At 34.6% G+C, this 21,285-nt stretch overlaps 1 protein-coding gene across 3 annotated transcripts in view; it reads left to right on the top strand.

Annotated features, from left to right (window-relative positions):
* LOC127837101 (Golgi-associated plant pathogenesis-related protein 1-like) overlaps positions 1-21,285 on the top strand; it is a 36,620-nt gene that overhangs the window by 13,360 nt on the left and 1,975 nt on the right. For 2 of the 3 annotated variants that reach the window (XM_052363945.1, XM_052363944.1), the window contains exon 5: positions 21,065-21,244. In XM_052363945.1, coding sequence (XP_052219905.1) covers positions 21,065-21,244 — 180 coding nt within the window. Of the gene's footprint in view, positions 1-17,087; positions 17,162-18,066; positions 18,236-20,194; positions 20,273-21,064; positions 21,245-21,285 lie in introns of those variants that run through there. The other variant, XM_052363946.1, reaches the window with a different exon arrangement.

Genomic DNA, 21,285 nt, shown 5'->3' with positions numbered 1-21,285 from the left:
CTCGCTTATTTATCAAGTATTTATTTTAAGTTGTTATCTCAAATTCCAGACGAAAATATTCAACATCAATTATCCTTACTAAATATTACTCCTTACTAATGAATATGTTAAAATAAATAAAGCAACCCCTTTGATTGGAAATGACAAATGTATCTGCAATTGACGTTTGGTGTTACATTTGTCGATTTTGCAATTAATTTATTTTAGTAGGTTTGGATTCATGATTTCTTTTATTATATGTTTTGTTTTTATCACACTTAAGTACAACTCAGGCAATGTGAATGAGATAAGAGAATCGAATCGAGTCAAGCCGAGATAGTATTACCCAAACTTATGGGAGAAAGTTCTATACGTGTTTCTATGACATATTATTTACGTTAGTCGTGCTGAACGTCAAAATGCAAAATACAGCATGATATAATGTATCATTAAATCATACGTAGCTCTTCATACGATCGCCGCAAGCCGAATGGTACAGAGAATTTTAACGAATATTTTAGAAAGCCTGCTCGGATAGCTTAAGGAGTAAAACACTACGGTCTTTAAGCATCTGGCCTTTCCAAATGGTCCTTTAGCACAATGGTGCCACTGAGCCGAGTTTCAAAATCCTTGTTGCTGTCAGGACTAACATCTTAAAACAGTTTTATGCAGGACTTTTCTTTCAGTTAAAGCTACAACAGTTGATTTAAACATCAATAACATTAAAATATGTTTCACACAGAAATCCCTTTATTGAAATGAAATTATCTGTTGTGATTTTGTTATCGAAGTACTGTTTCACTATCAAACGAGCACAAATACATTGCAGATGGTACCATATCAGCAAGCGACACACACCACAACTGCAAGTCTTTTCCCCTGTGCCTAAGCACAATTCTTGGGCAAAGCCTTGACGCGAATGTGTTCTATACGATAAACTGTACAAACAAGCACAGTAAAGTGCCGAGTCAAATCGAGCAATGGGTAGCACGACGGTGTTCATAAAGAGGCGTTAGCTATGAGCATTGAGGATCTACTTTTAGAGCGGTAAGGATTGATGCCCCCCCTCTCCTATTATGACTTCCGGCGTTACACACACACTGGCTCACAAATGTTGAGAAAAAAAGGATTGTTTCAACTTACATCATTTTGACGCCGGAAGCCAACCCCTATAAAGAGTGGAATATCGGAAGCACGTATCGAGGAAAATTACTTGATGTTAAGGGTTGCCAAACAACCATAAATAGGCGAGGCTGTTGTTTTTAAACCAATTTCTTCTTTTTTTCATGTGTGTGCGTCCTTAATTATGTGTATATGATTGTATGCATACAGCGTGGCGTCGTTTCATTGTTTTCCGTACGACCACGTATTAAACATAGTAGATATCAAGAAAATAGTGCGCCACATTCGGTGTGTTGTTCAATAAAACTGTAAAAACAAAAACGTGTTCTTGCACTGATTATACTTAACACTTTTACGAATAGGAGCGAATTATTTGAAACGTCATTTACCAAACGTTAGGGTTCTTGGCTGTTTCGTGCACACGTGTTTCCTCCAACGTAAAATACTTTGCGTGATTACTTCAAAAGTAAAGTCAAGTATGAAAGTAATTATCGAATAAGATTTCAAAATTTGTTTGATCACTTTTTGTACATACATTTACACATAATTGAAAACAACGACGATTGACAATTATGTATCAGTAAATAATAGAAATTTCTTAACTTCATATCTTCAAAACATTATCTGGAAATGTATGTTTTTAAATATCCAGCGACACGAACTATTGTTTTTCGATCTCAATCGACACTTGATCATGAAAAAGGATATACATTTTTCAATATGCAAACTGTTCATGTACTTTACACGGCGTAAATAACTTATATAAGGAAAATTTTATATCATTTTACTTGTAATCCTGAGTCATTTCTCACTAGATTGACAAACTTTTTCCCTAAAGATTATTTTACAACCTCTTGAATATAATTTGGCGGAGCGGCTGCATTCACTCTATATAAGTATATAGGGGATAGAGTTTCGAGATAAATTTCGACTGTTAATAAACTAATGTCTAAAAGTTCTATTTCAGTTAACATATTTCCCCAAAACAGATTTGCAGTACTTTATATATAAAATGTTGTGGTTAAGTGAATAATGATGTGAAACAACATGTATAATTAGATTCGCACTTTTGACAGTTTTGTAGGTGTATGTCGTTCCTTAAATGTATATACTTATATTAATAATTTTGTGAGGTTGCTATAATCGCATCTTTATTTCGTGACTAGAATACAAACAAAAATGAAGTTGGATGAAAATAAAACGAAATTAAACTAAAATAGAAAATAAACCCTCACCAAATCAATTCCGACCTGCGATGTGCTGAAACTGAGTGTCAATAGGCACTGGATGTCCGTTTAACGTCGTCTACAGTCGACTGCAATTTACTTAAATAATAATTGTTTGTGAAATGTACTGGTTTTAATCGCTTTACCTTGAAATGTTGCTTCCACGTTAGTTAAGGGTGATGCAGATGTCGATGGTGGTAATGTTTATGACAGTGATGGTTCGAGATGTTGCTCAAAATTCTGGTATGTTACTGATATCGGTGGTAATGATGTTGATCGTAACGTTATTGGTGCTGATGTCAGTCGTGGTGATGCAGGAATCAGTGGTTGTTATGCTTAAGCCGATGATTGTTATCCCTATGCCGACGGTGGTGATAATGATGATGTTGGCTTCTGATGTTGGTGGTGTTTATGATTCCCACAGCGTCAATAATGATGCTTGTGGTGCTGGTGATGGCGATGTTATCGATGATGCATACAAGAGCTGTTGCGCTTTCTGGTGTTTGTGATGCTTGTGTCGATGTCGGTGTAGGAGGTGTGGTGTTTATGTTCGTTATGGTGAAATTGTGACGATATCACGGTTATGATGATGTTTTTGGTGCGTATGGATTATTTAGAGGTGTTGCTGATTTCGGTGTTACTTTTATACAGGACCTGCTTTTGTTAACATTGCTGCTGAAATTCCTGTCACTGAATGTTTGGGGATAGTTTGAGTAAAAAAGTTCACGAAATTATTATTAAAGATAAGAAATCAGGCGTTCCTTATCATATTAACAGGTTATCTCTGCAAAACGTATGAACTATTAAAATACTAGGCGTGTAAATGTCAATAATATCTCCATGTCACATAAATTCTCAAAACACAGCTTTTTACATCCCTTTTGACGATAACCTGAACCAATAGTGCACTAAAATTATACCCTTTGCTATCAAAAATAGAAAAAAATACAATTTTCCGTGAATTAAATGTGATACAGGTAACATAATACCATCATTGACACTGTTCCATGAAAATATGCTGAATAAGGATAACGGTTTATCGATGTATGAATCTTACGCAACATGAGCATTCGTATGTAAAGGTGACCGATTACTCTCATATTTGATGCATTCGCGCATACACTACTAAATACATAAATTGTGGTCTTATTCTATGAAAACGTTTAACAAAGTAATGATTTGCGTTTCTTTTTTATTCAATCATCTACATCATCACCACGATAACCTTTAATTGTTTCGTTATTTCCATTACGTTCATATCGATCATTAATAGATAAGAATACAATCAGCTCCATTGTTACCAGGCCTGACCTTATATCACCATCACCATCATAACCACAAGTATAACTTCATCATAACAACGAAAAACAACTTTACTTCTTCCACAAGTACCACCTAAATCATTACCATGACCTCCGCCTCCTTCATCACAACAATGACTACCACCTTCATCATCACAATGACTACCACCTTCATCATCACAATGAATACCACCTTTATCATCACAATGACTTCCACCTTCATCATCACTATGACTACTACCTTCATCATCACAATGACTACCAACTTCATAATCACAATGACTACCACCTTCATCATCATAATGACAACCATCTTCATCATCACAATGACTACCACCTTCATCATTATAATGACTACCACCTTCATCATCACAATGACAACCACCTTCATCGTCACATTCACTACCACCTTCATCATCACAATGATTACCACCTTCATCATCACAATGACTACGACTTCCCTCATCACAATGACTACCACCTCCATCATCACAATGATTACCACCTTCATCATCAAAATGACTACCACCTTCATCATCATAATGACTTCCACCTTCATCATCACAATGACAACCACCTTCATCATCACATTCACTACTACCTTCATCATCACAATGACTACCACCTTCATCATCACAATGACAACGACTTACCTCATCACAATGACTACCACTTTCATCATCACAATGATTACCACCTTCATCGTCACAATGACAACCACCTTCATTATCATAATGACTACCACCTTCATCATCACAAATCAACACTGCCGACGTAAGGGGTAAATGTTGCTTAGCTTTTATTTAAAATACATGTATATGATATTTTCCCAGATGGTCACTGCGTATGATGTAACATATTTCGTTACCAATAATTTTTTTATATTACCAGGAAAATCTTAAACTAGTAATCAATTTAAGTATTGTTTTAAACGAAAATCAACAATTTCATAAATGATTGAACATAAGTAACTCTTTCAAATAGTCCATAGCAGAAGACAACACTCATTTGAAGAACGCAAGCTCAATATGAGGTTTCTTTTCATACAAGTGCAATATTGATAAATGCATATAAATTAAAGAAGATTTTGAAAAAGTCCTCAGATTAAATGGTTTCGAGAATCAAATTTTTTTAATGTGTCTATTATTTCCAATTGCATCAATAACATGCCTTCTTGGATTGGTCCCAATAAATAGTTATCTACATTTAATTAACTACAATCCATATAATATAAAAACATGACAAACGAAGTTCAAAAGGATTCACAGAAAATTATATTTAAGGATATAAAAACGTTTTCGATTACTGGTATTTGCAGAGGGTAAGTTATTTTCTTTATAAAATGCAAGTGTTACAATACAAACACGCAAACTATTCAAATATAAGTAAAAGCCACGATGTTATCGTTCTTAGCTGTCACATACTTTTTAATATAACTATTTTGGATGTTTTACACCTAGCTCTAAATATTTCAATGTGTAGACTCCAATAAATCAGGATTCGCCAGAGTTATGTGCAACAATAATATAATACTAAATGGAAGAACAATATTTTCGTAAATATAGAGTCCAAAAGTTTTTGATCTTTAGAAATCCATAAAATAATGAGTAAGTGTATGTTCAAGAAGATTATTAAATAACATTACGTACCCAGTATTATTCTCGCAACATTAAGTTGGCTCCCTTATTCTTGTCATCACATAAAGTTGGCTCCCTTATTCTTGTCATCTCATCATGTTTGCTCCCTTATTCTTCAAGTTGTCTCCCTTATTTCTAGGGCAGGAGCCAAAGGACTCATGGTACTCTGAAATCGCGAAGTATGACTTAAACGACGCTAGTTTTAAACACGTTACAGGTATGTACTTGTACCCTTACTTTCGACGATAATTTAATGGCACATTTCAGACGAGACAAGACACAAAAGAAAACGTATTTCGTAGTTAAAGGCCAACGGCAAAAAATACAATACTAAAGAAATAAATTGTCTTGTCTCATTTCAGACGAGAATTCAGAATAATGATTGAGCTGGTGGAGTTAATTCGCTAAGATAGGTGTAGTCGCTTCATTTGTCGTTTTGGCGCCATTCAAATATGCCAATACGTCAGTTCGAATTAATCGCGTTAATGCCCCTACCTGCATACGATAATACACATATTTTGCGCAATTGTTTTGGAGAAACATTTTCGATATCATGAAAAAGCAAAGATACTAAATTATATATATGAAAACAACTTTTAGTGATAATCGTATTATTCGCGAAAACTATAGCGAAGTATAATGAAATCTTTTTTTTTTCAATTACAAATTGAAAAACAGAGTATCTTATGAAGTATTGTGCATCAACTTTACTGTTTGTGTTTATTGTCAGAAAATATGTTCATGAAACAAGACAAAAGTTTCGCGAAAGTTTCACATTTTGGAACATTATTCGTATTCTGCCCAAAAATATGCTTCTTCAAAAACCGTATATATTTTGCAAAAACACGGTAAATTACCATGAAAAGGATGAACAGTTTTGAAAAATTATAAGATAATATTTTGGAGTTGTGCACACTAACTGCAATTTGCGTAATACAATACCAGCCAATAGTTTGACGAGTCATTGAAACTTTGTGAGAATAACCGACAGGTTATACAAAGGTATGCCAACATTGTAAAAAGAGTCTGTTGTTGTTCTTCTAGGCCATTTCACACTAGTTATTTGGAAAGGAAGCCAGGAAATCGGGGCGAAAAGAGCCACAGATGGTAAAGGAAAATGGATTGCAGTAGCCAGCTATAGGCCAGCCGGAAACATGATGGGGGATTTTGCCAGGAATGTTCTAAGGACGTCAAGATAATGATTCAAGCGCAAAAAGGTCTGAAACTCTTTAAAGTAATAAACAGTTTTATGCTCAACACAACACAATTCATTATAAATAAATAATACAGACTACTTCTACTACTACTACTACTACTACTACTACTACTACTACTACTACTACTACTACTACTACTACTACTACTACTACTACTACTACTACTACTTCTACTACTACACTACTACTACTTTTCTTCTGCTGCTACTACTACTACTACTACTACTACTACTATTACTACTACTACTACTACTTCTACGACTACTACTACTACTACTAATGCTACTACTACTACTTCTACTACTACTACTATCACTACTACTACTACTTCTACTACTACTACTTGTACTACTACTACTACTACTACTACTACTACTACTACTACTACTACTACTACTACTACTACTACTACTACTACTACTACTACATTTTCCATTTGTTCTACTTAGTGGGTTTGCTTTTTTGTCTTCATAGGCCAGTTGCCAATAATAAATCTGAACAAGCACATTTTTCATATTCGTTCCAGAGATGACTATCAAAGGTCAAAAAGGAGTCGATGGTATGCAACAGCATTGCGGAGGTGGAGGGGGGAGAAACACAAAATCCTATATCAGAACTAAATGTTGCATAAGACTAAATACAGCTCAATTGTTGTTGCTTTTTTAACTTTGATTTTGTTGCCATTTTCAAAAGTAGTTCAGTCATATCACGACGTGCGTTTTGCCACCTCACTCATGTCCTGATTATTTATGCCATACTTAAAAAAGTATATATACCAGTAACTAACAACGCCACACTGGATACAGTGAAAGGGGAGAGAATACACTGGATACAGTGAAAGGGGAGAGAATATCCGTGAAAGGGATTTTATGTCAAATTCCCCGCACACGTGACTTGGTCGTGCCGGGGATCGAACTCGCAATCCACGGGTTAGAAGTCCTGCTCTCTACCAACTTAGCTAATGACAAATGAGTTAACTTATAACTGTTATTGAACTGATAAAAGATCATGTTTACATTGATAACTAGAAGCATATAGACAGTGCACAAACAACTTGAATATAATTTAACCTAAAATTGAAGCCGAATTTACCCTGCATGAATAAACATAATAGTAAACGGATACATTGCATAACGGCAAAACAACTTAATTTTAAATACATACTGCAGTTGGAGCAGTTATGTTTTATTGTTTAACACCTACGGAAGTGGTTTCGGTTAAAGTGTAAAATGAAGGATTCAGGTAGTTTCGGTTACTTCTATTATGATAACTTCTGCTAAACGCTGTTATTTAATACGCAACGCAGGCGTTTCGGTTAATCTATATTGTTAAACGCACGATGCATTTTGTGTCAACTTTTATTGCAAAATGCGTAATGCAGGTGCTTTGTTTAAACTTTATAGTTAAGCATGCAATCTAGATGTTTTCTGTAAAACTTAAATGTTAAAGGCATAATGCTGGTGATTTCTGTTAAACTGTATTATTAAAGACATAAAGCACGTGGTTTCGGCTGAACTATACTATTTCATGTGCATATGGTGTAACCACAACCTACGTGGAAAAGACGATCGTTAACCCTGATCGATCACGTACTACCAGGACTCATACGACAAACACAAACTTGAGACGTTTACAGGCTGTCCATTAATCTTAGTGTTTTACGATTTGGTTAAAAATGGCACTTTTTGTCATTATGTTAAATTGCTCTATAAGCAACTAAATATTAATTACACGTTGATCCATAAAAACACTCAATCGACTGCAGGTTTTATATAAAACTACTTAAAACCATGGTTGTACTGCCCAATTAGTACTCTAAAGGCCATGACTATCGGTTTGTTTGTATCTTAATGAGAACATGTAGTATATCAAAGTGTAAACTGATAAAACAATCATCCAAACATGTTTTATACTTAAATTGAAGTGTGTTAAAATTTTTAAAATCTTTTTAAATCTTTATAGCAAGATTCTATAACGACTAGTAAACCCAAAATAACCATTGTGAATCTTTTTTTATTGACGCCTTTTTATAACATAATTACCCAGGTGTACACATAACTAAATTAAATTAATTAATATAATAACTTATGTCAATTAATCGGTAATGAATATGCGTACATTTCATAGATTTCATTTTCTTGTGTTATTTGCCTATATACATATGCCATTCTATTTCAGAAATTATATTTGGTCGGATATCAGCTTAGTGGCCAAACAAATAATGACAACCAGCACCCGATTGCATAAACAGTTAAACCGGCGGTTAACCACATACCGGCGGTTAATAGTCGGTAACATGTTTGTTACTGGTCGGTAAGCGTTTGTATAAAATTTGGTTAGTTATACCGATTGGTTAAAACCCAGTTCAAACATAGGTGGGTAAGTACAAGTAACCGAGAGGTAACTTACACAAAATGGCCGCGGCGCGCGACATTATAAAAGTTAACCATCGACGACCTTCACAATTTCGACGAGTAAACAACATATTGCAGCGACTGACACTTTATATGACTTAATTTACAGGGCAATACGATTTCCGACTTCGGACGACAAATTTAAGGATGCACAGAACGTGTTTCTTATAATTATTCTGTTATGGGTATGCCGTGTGTGATCCGACGCATCAATGGCGCCCATGTTAAAATCATTTCTCCGAGAACAGGGAACAACAAAAGTACAAACAAAAAACAAAACACGTTCGAACTAGTATCTAACCTTTAATAATCCTTTAAAATCCATAAATAATCCATTTAATTCAATAATTGACGAGTTTGCATCTAGGGTCTTTGATAATTATTTAAGCATAGTTAAATAAAGACCTTTATGCCATCATACCATTATATTAAAATGAGAACTCAATAAACTTTCTTCTTCGCCACACGCTGCGTCATGTACTCTATGTACATTACTGCTGTTAAAATGAACCGGAGCAGTTTATCAAATGTGTCGTGTTCTGAGAAAAATGGGCATAATGCATGTTCTTAAAGTGTCGTCCCAAATTAGCCCGTGCAGTTCGCTTTTATGACATTTTTTGTTAAAATGAAGTCCCTCCTTAGCAAAAATCAATTTTTGGCGGAAAGTGTCGTCCCTGATTAGCCCGTGCGAACTTAACAAGCTCATCTGGGACGACACTTTACGCACATGCATTATGCCCAGTTTTCTCAGAACACGACACAAATAATAGCCGTTGGTGAACTCGATTGCATTTGCAGATTTATGCATACAAAGATATATTTAAACTTGAACAATGTTTTATTTGTTTATGGTAAATTCCCTTATTGTACAAGAAAGTAAGTAAGTTTATTGTAAACATAAGCCAAATTAGAAGAATAGTCTAGCATTTTACGACGACCATGTATAATTTTTATGTTACATCTAGAACAACTAGAAGTATAGGTCTACGTCTTTGTAAGCACTCTCTTGCAGTTTGGAAGCACCAGGGATTCCGCTAAATGATGCAAATCCCGACATCATTATCAATTTGTCCCTGGTAATTTTGATGAACTCATAGTTAAAATTTACACTTTATTTTATTGTGAATTCATTTGTAAATGAATTTGTTAAAAAAAAATACATGTCGCTCTTTATAAGCGTGACACTTCGCGCGAAAATTACGTCATTAGAAAATGCATTGTGGGAATGTTTTGGTTAAAGTTACTGGTGGTTAAATTCCACTATGCGCGGTTAGTTTACTTTGCGGTATTTCGTGTTTATACAATTGAGTTACCTTGAAGGTTACTATACCTGAATAACCGCAAACTTACCAAGGTTTGAATGTTTCCGAGCGGTAACTTTAACCAGCGTTTATACAATCGGGTGCTGGCAGACTAAATCTACCCACACTTACATAATGCACATTATTAAGAAAACAATTATGTACATACAAACATTCTAAAGCATTTTTGTAATAACATGATTCGGACATTCCATCAATATGCATGTTTTAATGAACATTCTTTCGTTTCAAGAAAAATGTATGTATTTTGCCGTGTTTTTAGTTCTTTTATTATTTGATTGTCTATTATATTTGTCTTTAACATTAACATAATTCATCATTACTGCATACATGGTTACTTGTTTTGAAAAGATGTTTCTCATTTGATGACGAGTCCTTCTGTTAACGTCGTTGCTACACCATTTTAATGTCAGATATGTGACAATAGAAAAAATATAAAAGATTTATGTTATTTTGCTCTAGATCTTGATGCTGCGTTCTGTTATTTGAAGGTCCTATTGCATTTTGACAACCCGAGAGCGTGGTTTTGCCAAAGATTAAGATGCGGACAACAGTCTTTTCGACTTTTGACGAATTCAAATGCATACTCGCTCTCGAAGATTCAGATTCACAGAACCAATTACGAGATAAACTTAATTGTAAAAAAAACAATAAACGCACTTGCCTATGTTTCGAAAACATGAAATTAAAAAAGCACTTACTATGAGTTTCCTTATTGTATATAGAAACTCTTTTTTTGCACAGGTATTTTTTATACTTGAAAGTTCTTATGTATGAGGTCCACTATAAAACATTCCTCATTACGAGGAAATATTAGCATGGGTTTATTCTGCGAAAACTTTGACGATTTAATAATAACCTTCGTGGTTACAGGGATATACCATATGAGGATAAATGCTGAATTGAAACGAAACTGCGCAATTGTATTGTAATTGTAAACGTAGCGTAGAATAACAAAATACATGTATTAGCATTTAGGTGCGTCTTCTTGGAAGAAAATCAAATTTGGCTTGGCTTAAGACAGGAGGTCAAACCGCACAAAAACTTGATCGACACTGATATGTTGATAGATGATACCAACAAAGAATATAAACCAAAGATGTACCTGTGCGGTAATTTCGAAAATAAGGAAGTTTATTTAACTTCCTCGAGCCATGCCATTTGGTATGTTTTTTACTCCTATATAATTAAGTTCTTACGTTGCACACCCGGCTAGAAACCCGACAAATATTTTATTTTTCGCAGAAATAATGATGATATTTGATGTATGGTAAATTTAGTTTATTCAAATGACATGATTGTGCTTTTTCAACCGGAAGGCGAGATCGCCAACATAAAGCTTGTGATCTCGCAATCTCGAATGAATGAGGCTCACGCGAAATATTGAAAACATTATACGAAATCGCGATATTTAATTTACATTGCCGAATAGAGATTGCGATCACGCTTCTTATTCCCGTAATCTCGCATTGAGGTTAGAGATTCAAAAAGACGATCTGAGATTAAGATAATATGATGTGAGATCGCGAAATTACGTTGTAAGGTTGTGGCAATACAGGAACAGATTTACAGGGGTGTGGGCACGATAACATTAACACAATTTCTACTTATAAAAAAGGGAATATAATTCTGCTTGATTACAGGTCAGAGTTATGAATCTTTGTCAGTGACTATTTTTCAGTTAAATCACAGAATAGCCCCGAACAAATGCGTTAAGTTTTAATTGATTACGTGTAGTAGAAGCATTGATTTTAAGAAGTTGCACATATACGTTTACCAGATTTCTATGTCTGAAAGGGGGCTAAATATAATAAAGCTAAATTGCATGGCAGAGTTATGGAACTTGGGCAGACTTCTCACACAATTGCAGTTGGTTTAGTGTTATTTTTGCGTTATTGTTGTTGTGATGATGGTGACGACAATCTTTAAATCTCCACGCGGAGTTGTCTCTCCTTGCTCTCTCTTATCACAAGAAAATCCTATCAGATTTGGTAGGATTTTATTGTATTGCTTTAAGTATTAAAAAATGTAGTATTATCTTCTTTTACATTTTTAAAATAGTGTTTACGTTTAGGTTCATTAAAAAATATTTACCTTAATAAAAAAAGTAAAACAACTGTAAAATTATTGTACCACGTGGCTAGGCTATCATCACGTGTTTGGTTATGAAGACAGGGATTTGATCCAGCTATGCTAGTTCCCGTAAAATGTCTGCGCGGAGGTTGACAGTCTTTGTGAAAGAAGTTATCGTCCTCATAACAAGTCAATGGTGCTGAAAAACATCGATGCTAAAGCTTAAATACTGAACGTTGTTGACGTGGTCATGTCTGCTATGACTGAGGTGATGGAACGAAAAAAGAACGCAAATCATTAGTTTGCATTATTGAATGTATGATAAGAAAATGCAAATAACGTATTCAGTAGTCAATGTGGGAATGCATCACAACGCAATAAAAAATATTTACACAGAAGGACATAAAAAGATAAAAATATCGGTAAACTTCACAGACGCAAGCTCTAGTTGCGTCAGTTTTGTTAATCGGTGAAATCGGTATCAGTAGTCAGCGTTCCTTTCGTTTAACTTCGTGAATAATGGTATTCAGTTACTTGTTTATATTGAATTCACGGAAAATTTTATTTGTATTTTATTTTTCGTTGTACATTTAAGTGCAGTAAAAGCGATGTAAAACAGATTTTGAGAATTAATGTGATATGTTTATGTTATGGACAGTTTCACACCTAATAGTTTAATATTTATTATGTTTTGAATACATTATCTATTGTTACGATATGGGGCACCCGATCTCTTATCCTGATAATAATTTTATGAAATGCTGCACGAAAACCATCCATACACACAAAAGCAGATCTATAGAAGTAACACAAAAATCAGCAATCTAACCCATAACGTATGGCATAAACACCAGAAACATCAACATCACCATTATATTGTAACTATTTACCATAACGCACATAAACATCGCACACCCAATACCACATCGACAACCAAAGGACACAAGCATCAGAAACATCAGAAAGCGCGGCAGCATTTGCATCATCGACGCCGACATCGACATCACCATCAGCATAACTATTGGCGCCATGGCCATCATAAACACCACCGACATTAACAGATATCATTGCACTACAAGCGATACATGCGATATTAGCACACCACCACTGACATCAGAAGCACCAAACACGACATCAGCATCACTACTCTATTTCATTCAATTTGGATTATTTGATTATTACAACTGCATGAATTCAACATTCACTCTTTTAAAAACAAATTAGAAAGTCCACATCTTTTTAAGTTGGTATAATTGTTTCAATGATACATGTACCTATACATTTTTATCAAAAGTTAATGGTTAATACACATGCACAGTCAATTATTGAGTCATTGCATGATCATTTTCACACATAATAGAGAACTATACCACGCAAAAGTGCGCTTTCCCAAATGAAAGGAAAAAAGCTGTGCAGAAAAACCATCTCAATAAAGAAATATTACAGGTCGAAACATGTTCTGTCAATTTAAGGCTGACAGTTACAAAATTCGAAATATTCTGCATGACAGTAATCCGTTTGTGTTTTCATCGTTTGTTCTTTTTACCTCACTTCGTAATAATGTTTCAAAATACTGCAATTAAATTCTGGTCGATATCTTGCAATATATTTCTAAAAAATCGTATCATCACAGCCGATGTTTGTAAATTTCATAACAACCACCAATTTCTAGAGAGCTTTAGGTTACAATATACCAATTCCAACCCCGTGTAATGAAAGCTCTATTTGTCATTGTCGGCTCAGAAACTACTTAAAAGTACCCCGAGTACTCGGAATATGCAACGATGTACCTCGGGTACGGAAAATACTCTTAAAGCTACCCTGTCATACTACGGGGTACTTTTAAGTATATTTTCCTAACCCTGGGAAGTTTGTGGTATACGTAAGAGAACCCGGGGTACTTGAGGAAATCAGTGGGCGTCCGCCTGGGATTTCTGCTTTCCCACGTCCTTTTTAACATTTTCCGTTAGAAGATTTCCATCGGTGGCAGACTCATCTCCGACTTGAGATTCGCTGATGACATGGAACACATGGTTCGAAGGTTCGAACCAGCAGTGAACTCCAAGATCTCATCAACATGCTGTATGAAAGAGCGTACGGGGAGCAGCACGGAGATGTCGAAGAACAGGTACAATCAACACCAGTAAAGAGATAACCATTTTCGGCCAGAAGCTGGAAGAAGTGAATAGCTTTAAAGTCTAAGGATGGAACTGGTACCGCTGATGTAAGAATAAGAATTGCTCTGGCGACCGAAGCGTTGACCAGACTGAGCAGATTGTGGACGAGCAGCTCTCTCAGCTCTCCCACCGAGTACATGCTCTGAAATATAGAGAAATGAATCTCCAGCGACTGGAGAAGTGTTGCATTCTCATTATAACCACTTAGTTGGTCCTTTATTTAAGGCAAGTAACCAATTGCAAAAACAGTAAGAAACAGCACAACACGAAACAACATTCACAAATAGAAGAATAAAGCTGCCCGTGTTCCACGGTCCCCGCCTTGGACCAGTCAATGCAAAGCATTGGAGTTTAAACCGGTTTTAGAGCGCTCAACCTCACACTTGGCCCAGCAATATTCATTATAAGTGTAAATAAAATTTAACCTCATAGCATTGCAACTCAAATTGAACAATAATTTAAGGGATTTAAAACGCATTCAATTGAATTACCATTTAATTACTCAATGGTAGGAATGAGACCAGAGCAACAGAGTTACAACTTTTTGAGGAACGATGGAATGACATTACAAACAAGTGTCAACTATATCCATTCTTTTTAGAAAAAGATTTTAGAATATAGCAACATATAGTAAATATTTCAGATCATCATCGTGCAAATACAGGAAGAAGCAGCAATAATGGGTGAAAAAGATCCATACTACATAGCTTGGTTGTTTATGTGACTGCTGAAAAAAATAATTTAAACAAGAAACGCCCATCAGAGAGAAAATATTAATAAAGTTATACGATATAAACCCGATGACCTATGCATGTAGCCCAAACAGTAAAAGTGGAACTGTCTCCACCATTTTGTACGGCTACGAGACCTGGATGCTTCACTCGGATACAGAACGCAAGATACAGGCCTTTCAACGCAAGTGTCTCCGAAGACTGCTCCACATCTCCTACATGGAGCACACGACTAACGAGTATGTCCGGAATATGTCTGCAATAAGTGTTGTCCCACAAGAGCCCCTCCTGGCGACAGTTAAACGATTGGACTAGTCATCAAGCACGCCTCTCTGTGCAAGGGCACGATAGAGATTGGTCGCCGTCGAGGCCGCCAGAACAAAGCTTGTTGGACTATGTTAAAGAGCGAACGTGGACGAATGAAATACTATCAGCAGACCACAGAAGACCTAACTAAGCGATTGCCTATATTAACCTGACCTGTAACACTGAACAGCGCTTGCCCCACCCCCACCCCCTAAAAAAGAAATATCGAAACAAAATGGTTAATTTCCAAATATCATAAGTCAGTAAGTATGTATAATTAAATTTAAAGAGCATGTTTATATGAACATTAAATTATATGTTGATCCTAATATTACATTAACAACAAACACAGCTCCATATATTTTCTTTACCTTGATTGCTTTCGGTCTTCATCAATATGCAAGAACAATGGTAGACAATGCAAGTTTTCGATTAAATGTTTTATGTCGTAGTTAGTTTATAACGTGTAAACATATATTGTAAATGTATAAAACTTATGTGAATTTGTCAACAATTGAGTTCAATGAACGGGGTTTTGTCGGTTTCATAAATTTAATCCCTGCCAAAATTTTATAAAGTCCGCTTGAGCATTAACCATGTTATCAAATGTTTAGACATCTAGTTACGCGTGCTGTTCAGCTGTCAATGATATTTTAAAATCGAATCGAGCAATTCAGATAGAAGAATACCCTCGAATACGGTTATGATGACCTTAAACATGTGAAACAAGCGAAACCGATAATGAATTTAGGAAAAACATAAGCGATTTATATGCGAGTCGAGTTAACGAGTATCAAGTTAGTTAATATTAAGAGCCACAATTATGAAATAACGTGCTTTTAATGACAGTCTAAGTAGTTGAGTTTAGAATTTGTTTAAATCACATTGCGAATGTCACCGTCGATTTTCAGAACACGCCACCTAGGTATACTTGTTCCGCGAAAAAACTGACACACCGTCATTAAAGTACGAATAATTTAGCTAGGTAATGATGCGTGTATTGTAGTTGTTATTTTATAGTTCACGGTGATACAATATTGCAAAATGTAGTTAAAAACTATTCAGGTATGCGATTTACATTTTCGTTCTACTGAAACTTAATACCTAGTGTCTTTTCGTGGAATATTAATACTAAGAAGAGACATGTTTTATTTTACTTTCGTTAAGAAACCTGATACGACATACTTGGTTAGCCAGTCATATTATTTAATGTTCGTAAGAGAGCGCCTTTATGAATATCTGGTAACATGTTATAATATAAACAGTTAAACAGAAAACAATATTTTGGATTTAATACTGACAGAAAGTTGGATTTTAAAATAAGTTTAATAACAAAATAATATTACTCTAACGGCTGCATATTTTAATTTTGGAGATATTTTAGATACTAATTTAAAAGTACGCTTAGATTGGAAAATGCCATTTTCTTATAATGCAGACATTACATTTGAAATGTATTATTGGATTTAAATTGCGAACAAGTTTGTAAATAATTCTTAATGTAAGTTATAAAAATTGATTATTAAATTGTACTTAAATTAGTTAAGATAAAGATATGCCGACTTTCTACATATTTGTATTCAGAGGAGCATGTCGAATAGCAAGTTCATAGAAGAAATGATTCAGGCCCACAACGAGTATAGGGCTAAGCACCAGGTTAACTATTTATACTTTTATTATAATAGTAACAACTTCATACAAAAACTACTACTACTACTACTACTACTACTACTACTACTACTACTTCTACTACTACTTCTACTACTACTACTACTACTACTACTACTACTACTACTACTACTACTACTACTACTACTACTACTACTACTACTACTACTACTACTACTTCTACTACTACTACTACTACGTCTACTACTACTACGTCTACTACTACTACTACTACTACGTCTACTACTACTACTAACACTACTACTACTACTACTACTACTACTACTACTACTACTACTACTACTACTACTACTACTACTTCTACTACTACTACTACTTCTACTACTACTACTACTACTACTACTACTACTACTACTACTACTACTACTACTACTACTACTACTACTACTTCTACTACTACTACTACTACTACGTCTACTACTACTACGTCTACTACTATTACGTCTACTACTATTACAACAACAACAACAACAACAACAACTACTACTACTACTACTACTACTACTACTACTACTACTACTACTACTACTTCTACTACTACTTCTACTACTACTACTACTACTTCTACTACTACTACTACTACTGCTACTGCTACTGCTACTGCTACTGCTACTACTACTACTACTACTACTACTACTACTACTACTACTACTACTACTACTATTACTACTTATACTACAAGTACTACAACAACTATTACTGCTGCTTCAACTACTACTACGTCTACCTCAACTATAAATACTACAATTTATGAAATTTAGAAAAAAAGTCAAATTTAAAATCAAAGCACTGGCAATATCGAAAAACAGACCGTTTCAATGCCTACTGAGTGTAAAGCGATCATTACCTGATTCAACCGGTTATATGTTAAGGCTCCGCCATTGAAGCACGCTCAAGATTTGTCTGACTACGCCCTGAGATAGGCTAATCACCTGCTGATGGAAACAGACTCCATTGAGCACAGCAATTGTTACCTCAACGGTCAAAGATTGGGAGAAAACATCGCCTCTAAGTCGTCTTCCTGCCCTACTGATTATACGGGTAGGTTTGAGCAAAATAGGCATACAGTTAAGTATTCGTATAAGTGGTATTAGGGTTAAACATGATTTGCATACATTTATAAAAGGATATTTGTTGATTTCGTTGTATAATCGAAAAACAGAGTGCTTATAGAAAAAACTCTTCGCGAGTGGCGGATCGTGAAAATTTCATTTTTCTATAACAACGAGTGAGACCAATTTTCGTCCACTCACCGAAGTCTATCAAAATACTCAGTACCCGATTACTCTACCGAACGACCGGTTTACTTGTTAAAGTTTTAAATAAAAAGTGAACTTGAAACTTGTTTTAAGAAATTAAATGCATTTTAATTGAATGTAATTTAAATCATACAATTTTCATTTCTAACGCTCTATATATACTGCCAATAAACACTATTTACTTCTAAATTAACATGTTTAGCCAACAGTGGGAACATATACAGTGTCAATTAACAAAATAAGCATCCATACACCATTTATATACGATATGTTAACATGGCTCTCATTGATATTCGCCAATCATTCGACAGAGTCCGTAAGAAAAAAGAGTACAAACGAGGACATCAATACAAGCATTTGATTCCGTCAAGTCAAATACATAAAAAGCGCCATAAACTTCAGTGAAACTGTGATGGTTAATCGAAAATCATAAGTTCGTTATTGTATTTGATTAATCAAACATGTATGACATTATTTTTTCGATGTAATATTTCTTAGGTAATACAAATCAGCCTTTGTTATATCGCTGTATTGTCTACGTTTACAATCCGTCTTTTGTTTTTAGTATTAATATTAATGTAGAAATCCAAACAAACACCACTGTCTACGCGAGGGGTAAATGATGAATCGCTTTTATTGGAAATATATAATATTTTCACGGATTTTCACTGTAAATTATGGTTTAATTTTCATTGTAACCGAATTGTCGTTAGCTAAAAAAAAATATGTTCCTCGGAAAAGCATATACTAGTAATAAATTGAAGCATTGTTTTCAACGACATTCAACACATTCATATATGATTGAGCATTAGTAACTTTTTCGAATAATCCACAGGAGAAGCCAATACTCAATTAAAAACGCATGCTAATTATGAGGTTTCTTTACATAAAAGTGCAATATTGATAAATGCACATAAATTATAGAAGAGTTTGAAAAAGTCATCAACTTGAAGAGTTTCGAGAATCAACATTTTTAAATGTGTATATTATTTCCAATAACATCAATATCATGATTATGTTTTCTTGGATTGGTTCCAATAAATAGATATATACATATAAATAACTAAACTCCATATTATATAAAAACATGACAAACAAAGTAAAAAAGGATACAAAGAAAATTATATTCAAGGAAATAAAAACGTTTCGATTACTGGTATTTTCAGAGGGTAAAATATTTTCTTTATCAAGTGCGAGTGTTATAATAAAACACTCAAAATACTCAAATATATGTATAAGCCACGATGCTATCGTTCTTAGATATTACTAACTTAGATGTTGTTACACATAGCCTTATGATTTCAATGTATAGACTCCAATACATCAGGATTCACAATAGTTATGTGCAAAAAATTTACAACACTACTAAGATTCAAAATAGTTATGTGCAACAATAATATAATACTACTAGGAATGTGCATAACATTACAATACTACTAAGATTCAAAATAGCTATGTGCAACAATAATTATAATACTAAAAGGATGAACAATATTTTCGTAAATATAAGAGTCCAAAAGTTTTCGATCTTTAGCTATCAATAAAATAATGAGCTAGTGTAGTTTCAAGAAGATTATAAAATAACATTACTTGAGACCATGTACCCAGTATTATTCTCGCAACATTAAATTGGCTCCCTTATTCTTGTCATCACATGAAGTTGGCTCCTTTATTCTTGTCATCTCATCAAGTTTGCTCCCTTATTCTTGCCAACACATGAAGCTGTCTCCCTTATTTCCAGGTCGGGAGCCAACGGACTCATGGTACTCTGAAATCGCAAAGTATGACTTCAACGAGGCGAGTTTTAAACATGGTACAGGTATGTACTTGTATTCTTACTTTCGACAATAATTTAATGGCACATTTCAGACGAGGCAAGTCAAGAAAGAAAATAATATTTATTTCGTAGTTAAAGGCCACCGGCCAAAAATACAATACTTTCGAAATAAATTTTCTTGTCTCATTTCAGACGAGAATTCAGAAAAATGATTGGGCGGGTGGGGTTAATTCGCTGAGATATGTGCACTCGCTTCATTTGTCGTTTCGGCGCCATTCGAAAATATTAATACGCCAGTTCGAATAAATCGCGTAATACCCCAACCGAGATACGATAATACACATATATGTTTTGGAGAAACGTTTTTGATATCATGAAAAAGTAACAAAAACGTCATTATATATATGAAAACAGCTTTTTTAGAAATTCCTATAATTCGCGAAAACTAGCGAAGTATACTGAAATCTTTTCGCGAAAACAATTGAAAAACAGTATTATGCAGTAGTGGGCACAAACTACTTTCTTTGTATTATTTACCAGATAATACTTTCATGAAACAAGACAAAATTGTTCGCGAATGTTTTGAAAATTGTCTTTAATTTACCACACAAACGTATATTTTTGCAAAAACACGCAAACTACCATAAACTGGATGAAAAGTTTTGAAAAATTATAAGATAATTTTAAGGAGTTGTGCACACTTACTGCAATTTTCGAAACAAAATACCAGACAATATTTTAACCTCATAATTGAAACTGTGCGATAATAACCGACAAGCTATATTATGCAGAAGTATGCAAACATTGTCAAAATAATTTATGTTGTTCTTTTAGGCCATTTCACACAAGTTGTTTGGAAAGGAAGCCAGGAAATCGGGGCGGCAAGAGCCACAGATGGTAAAGGAAAATGGATTGCAGTAGCCAGCTATAGGCCAGCCGGAAACATGATGGGGGATTTTGCCAGGAATGTTCTGCCACCTAAGGACGGCAAGATAATTATTCCAGCGAAGAAAGGTCTGAAACCATTCTACTGCTATTGCATATGTCATTTGTAT

The sequence above is a fragment of the Dreissena polymorpha genome, chromosome 7, assembly GCF_020536995.1.
Source record: "Dreissena polymorpha isolate Duluth1 chromosome 7, UMN_Dpol_1.0, whole genome shotgun sequence".
Lineage (NCBI taxonomy): Eukaryota > Metazoa > Mollusca > Bivalvia > Myida > Dreissenidae > Dreissena > Dreissena polymorpha.
The sequence above is the reverse complement of the archived record's forward strand: the minus strand, read 5'-3'. Positions and strand labels throughout refer to the sequence as shown.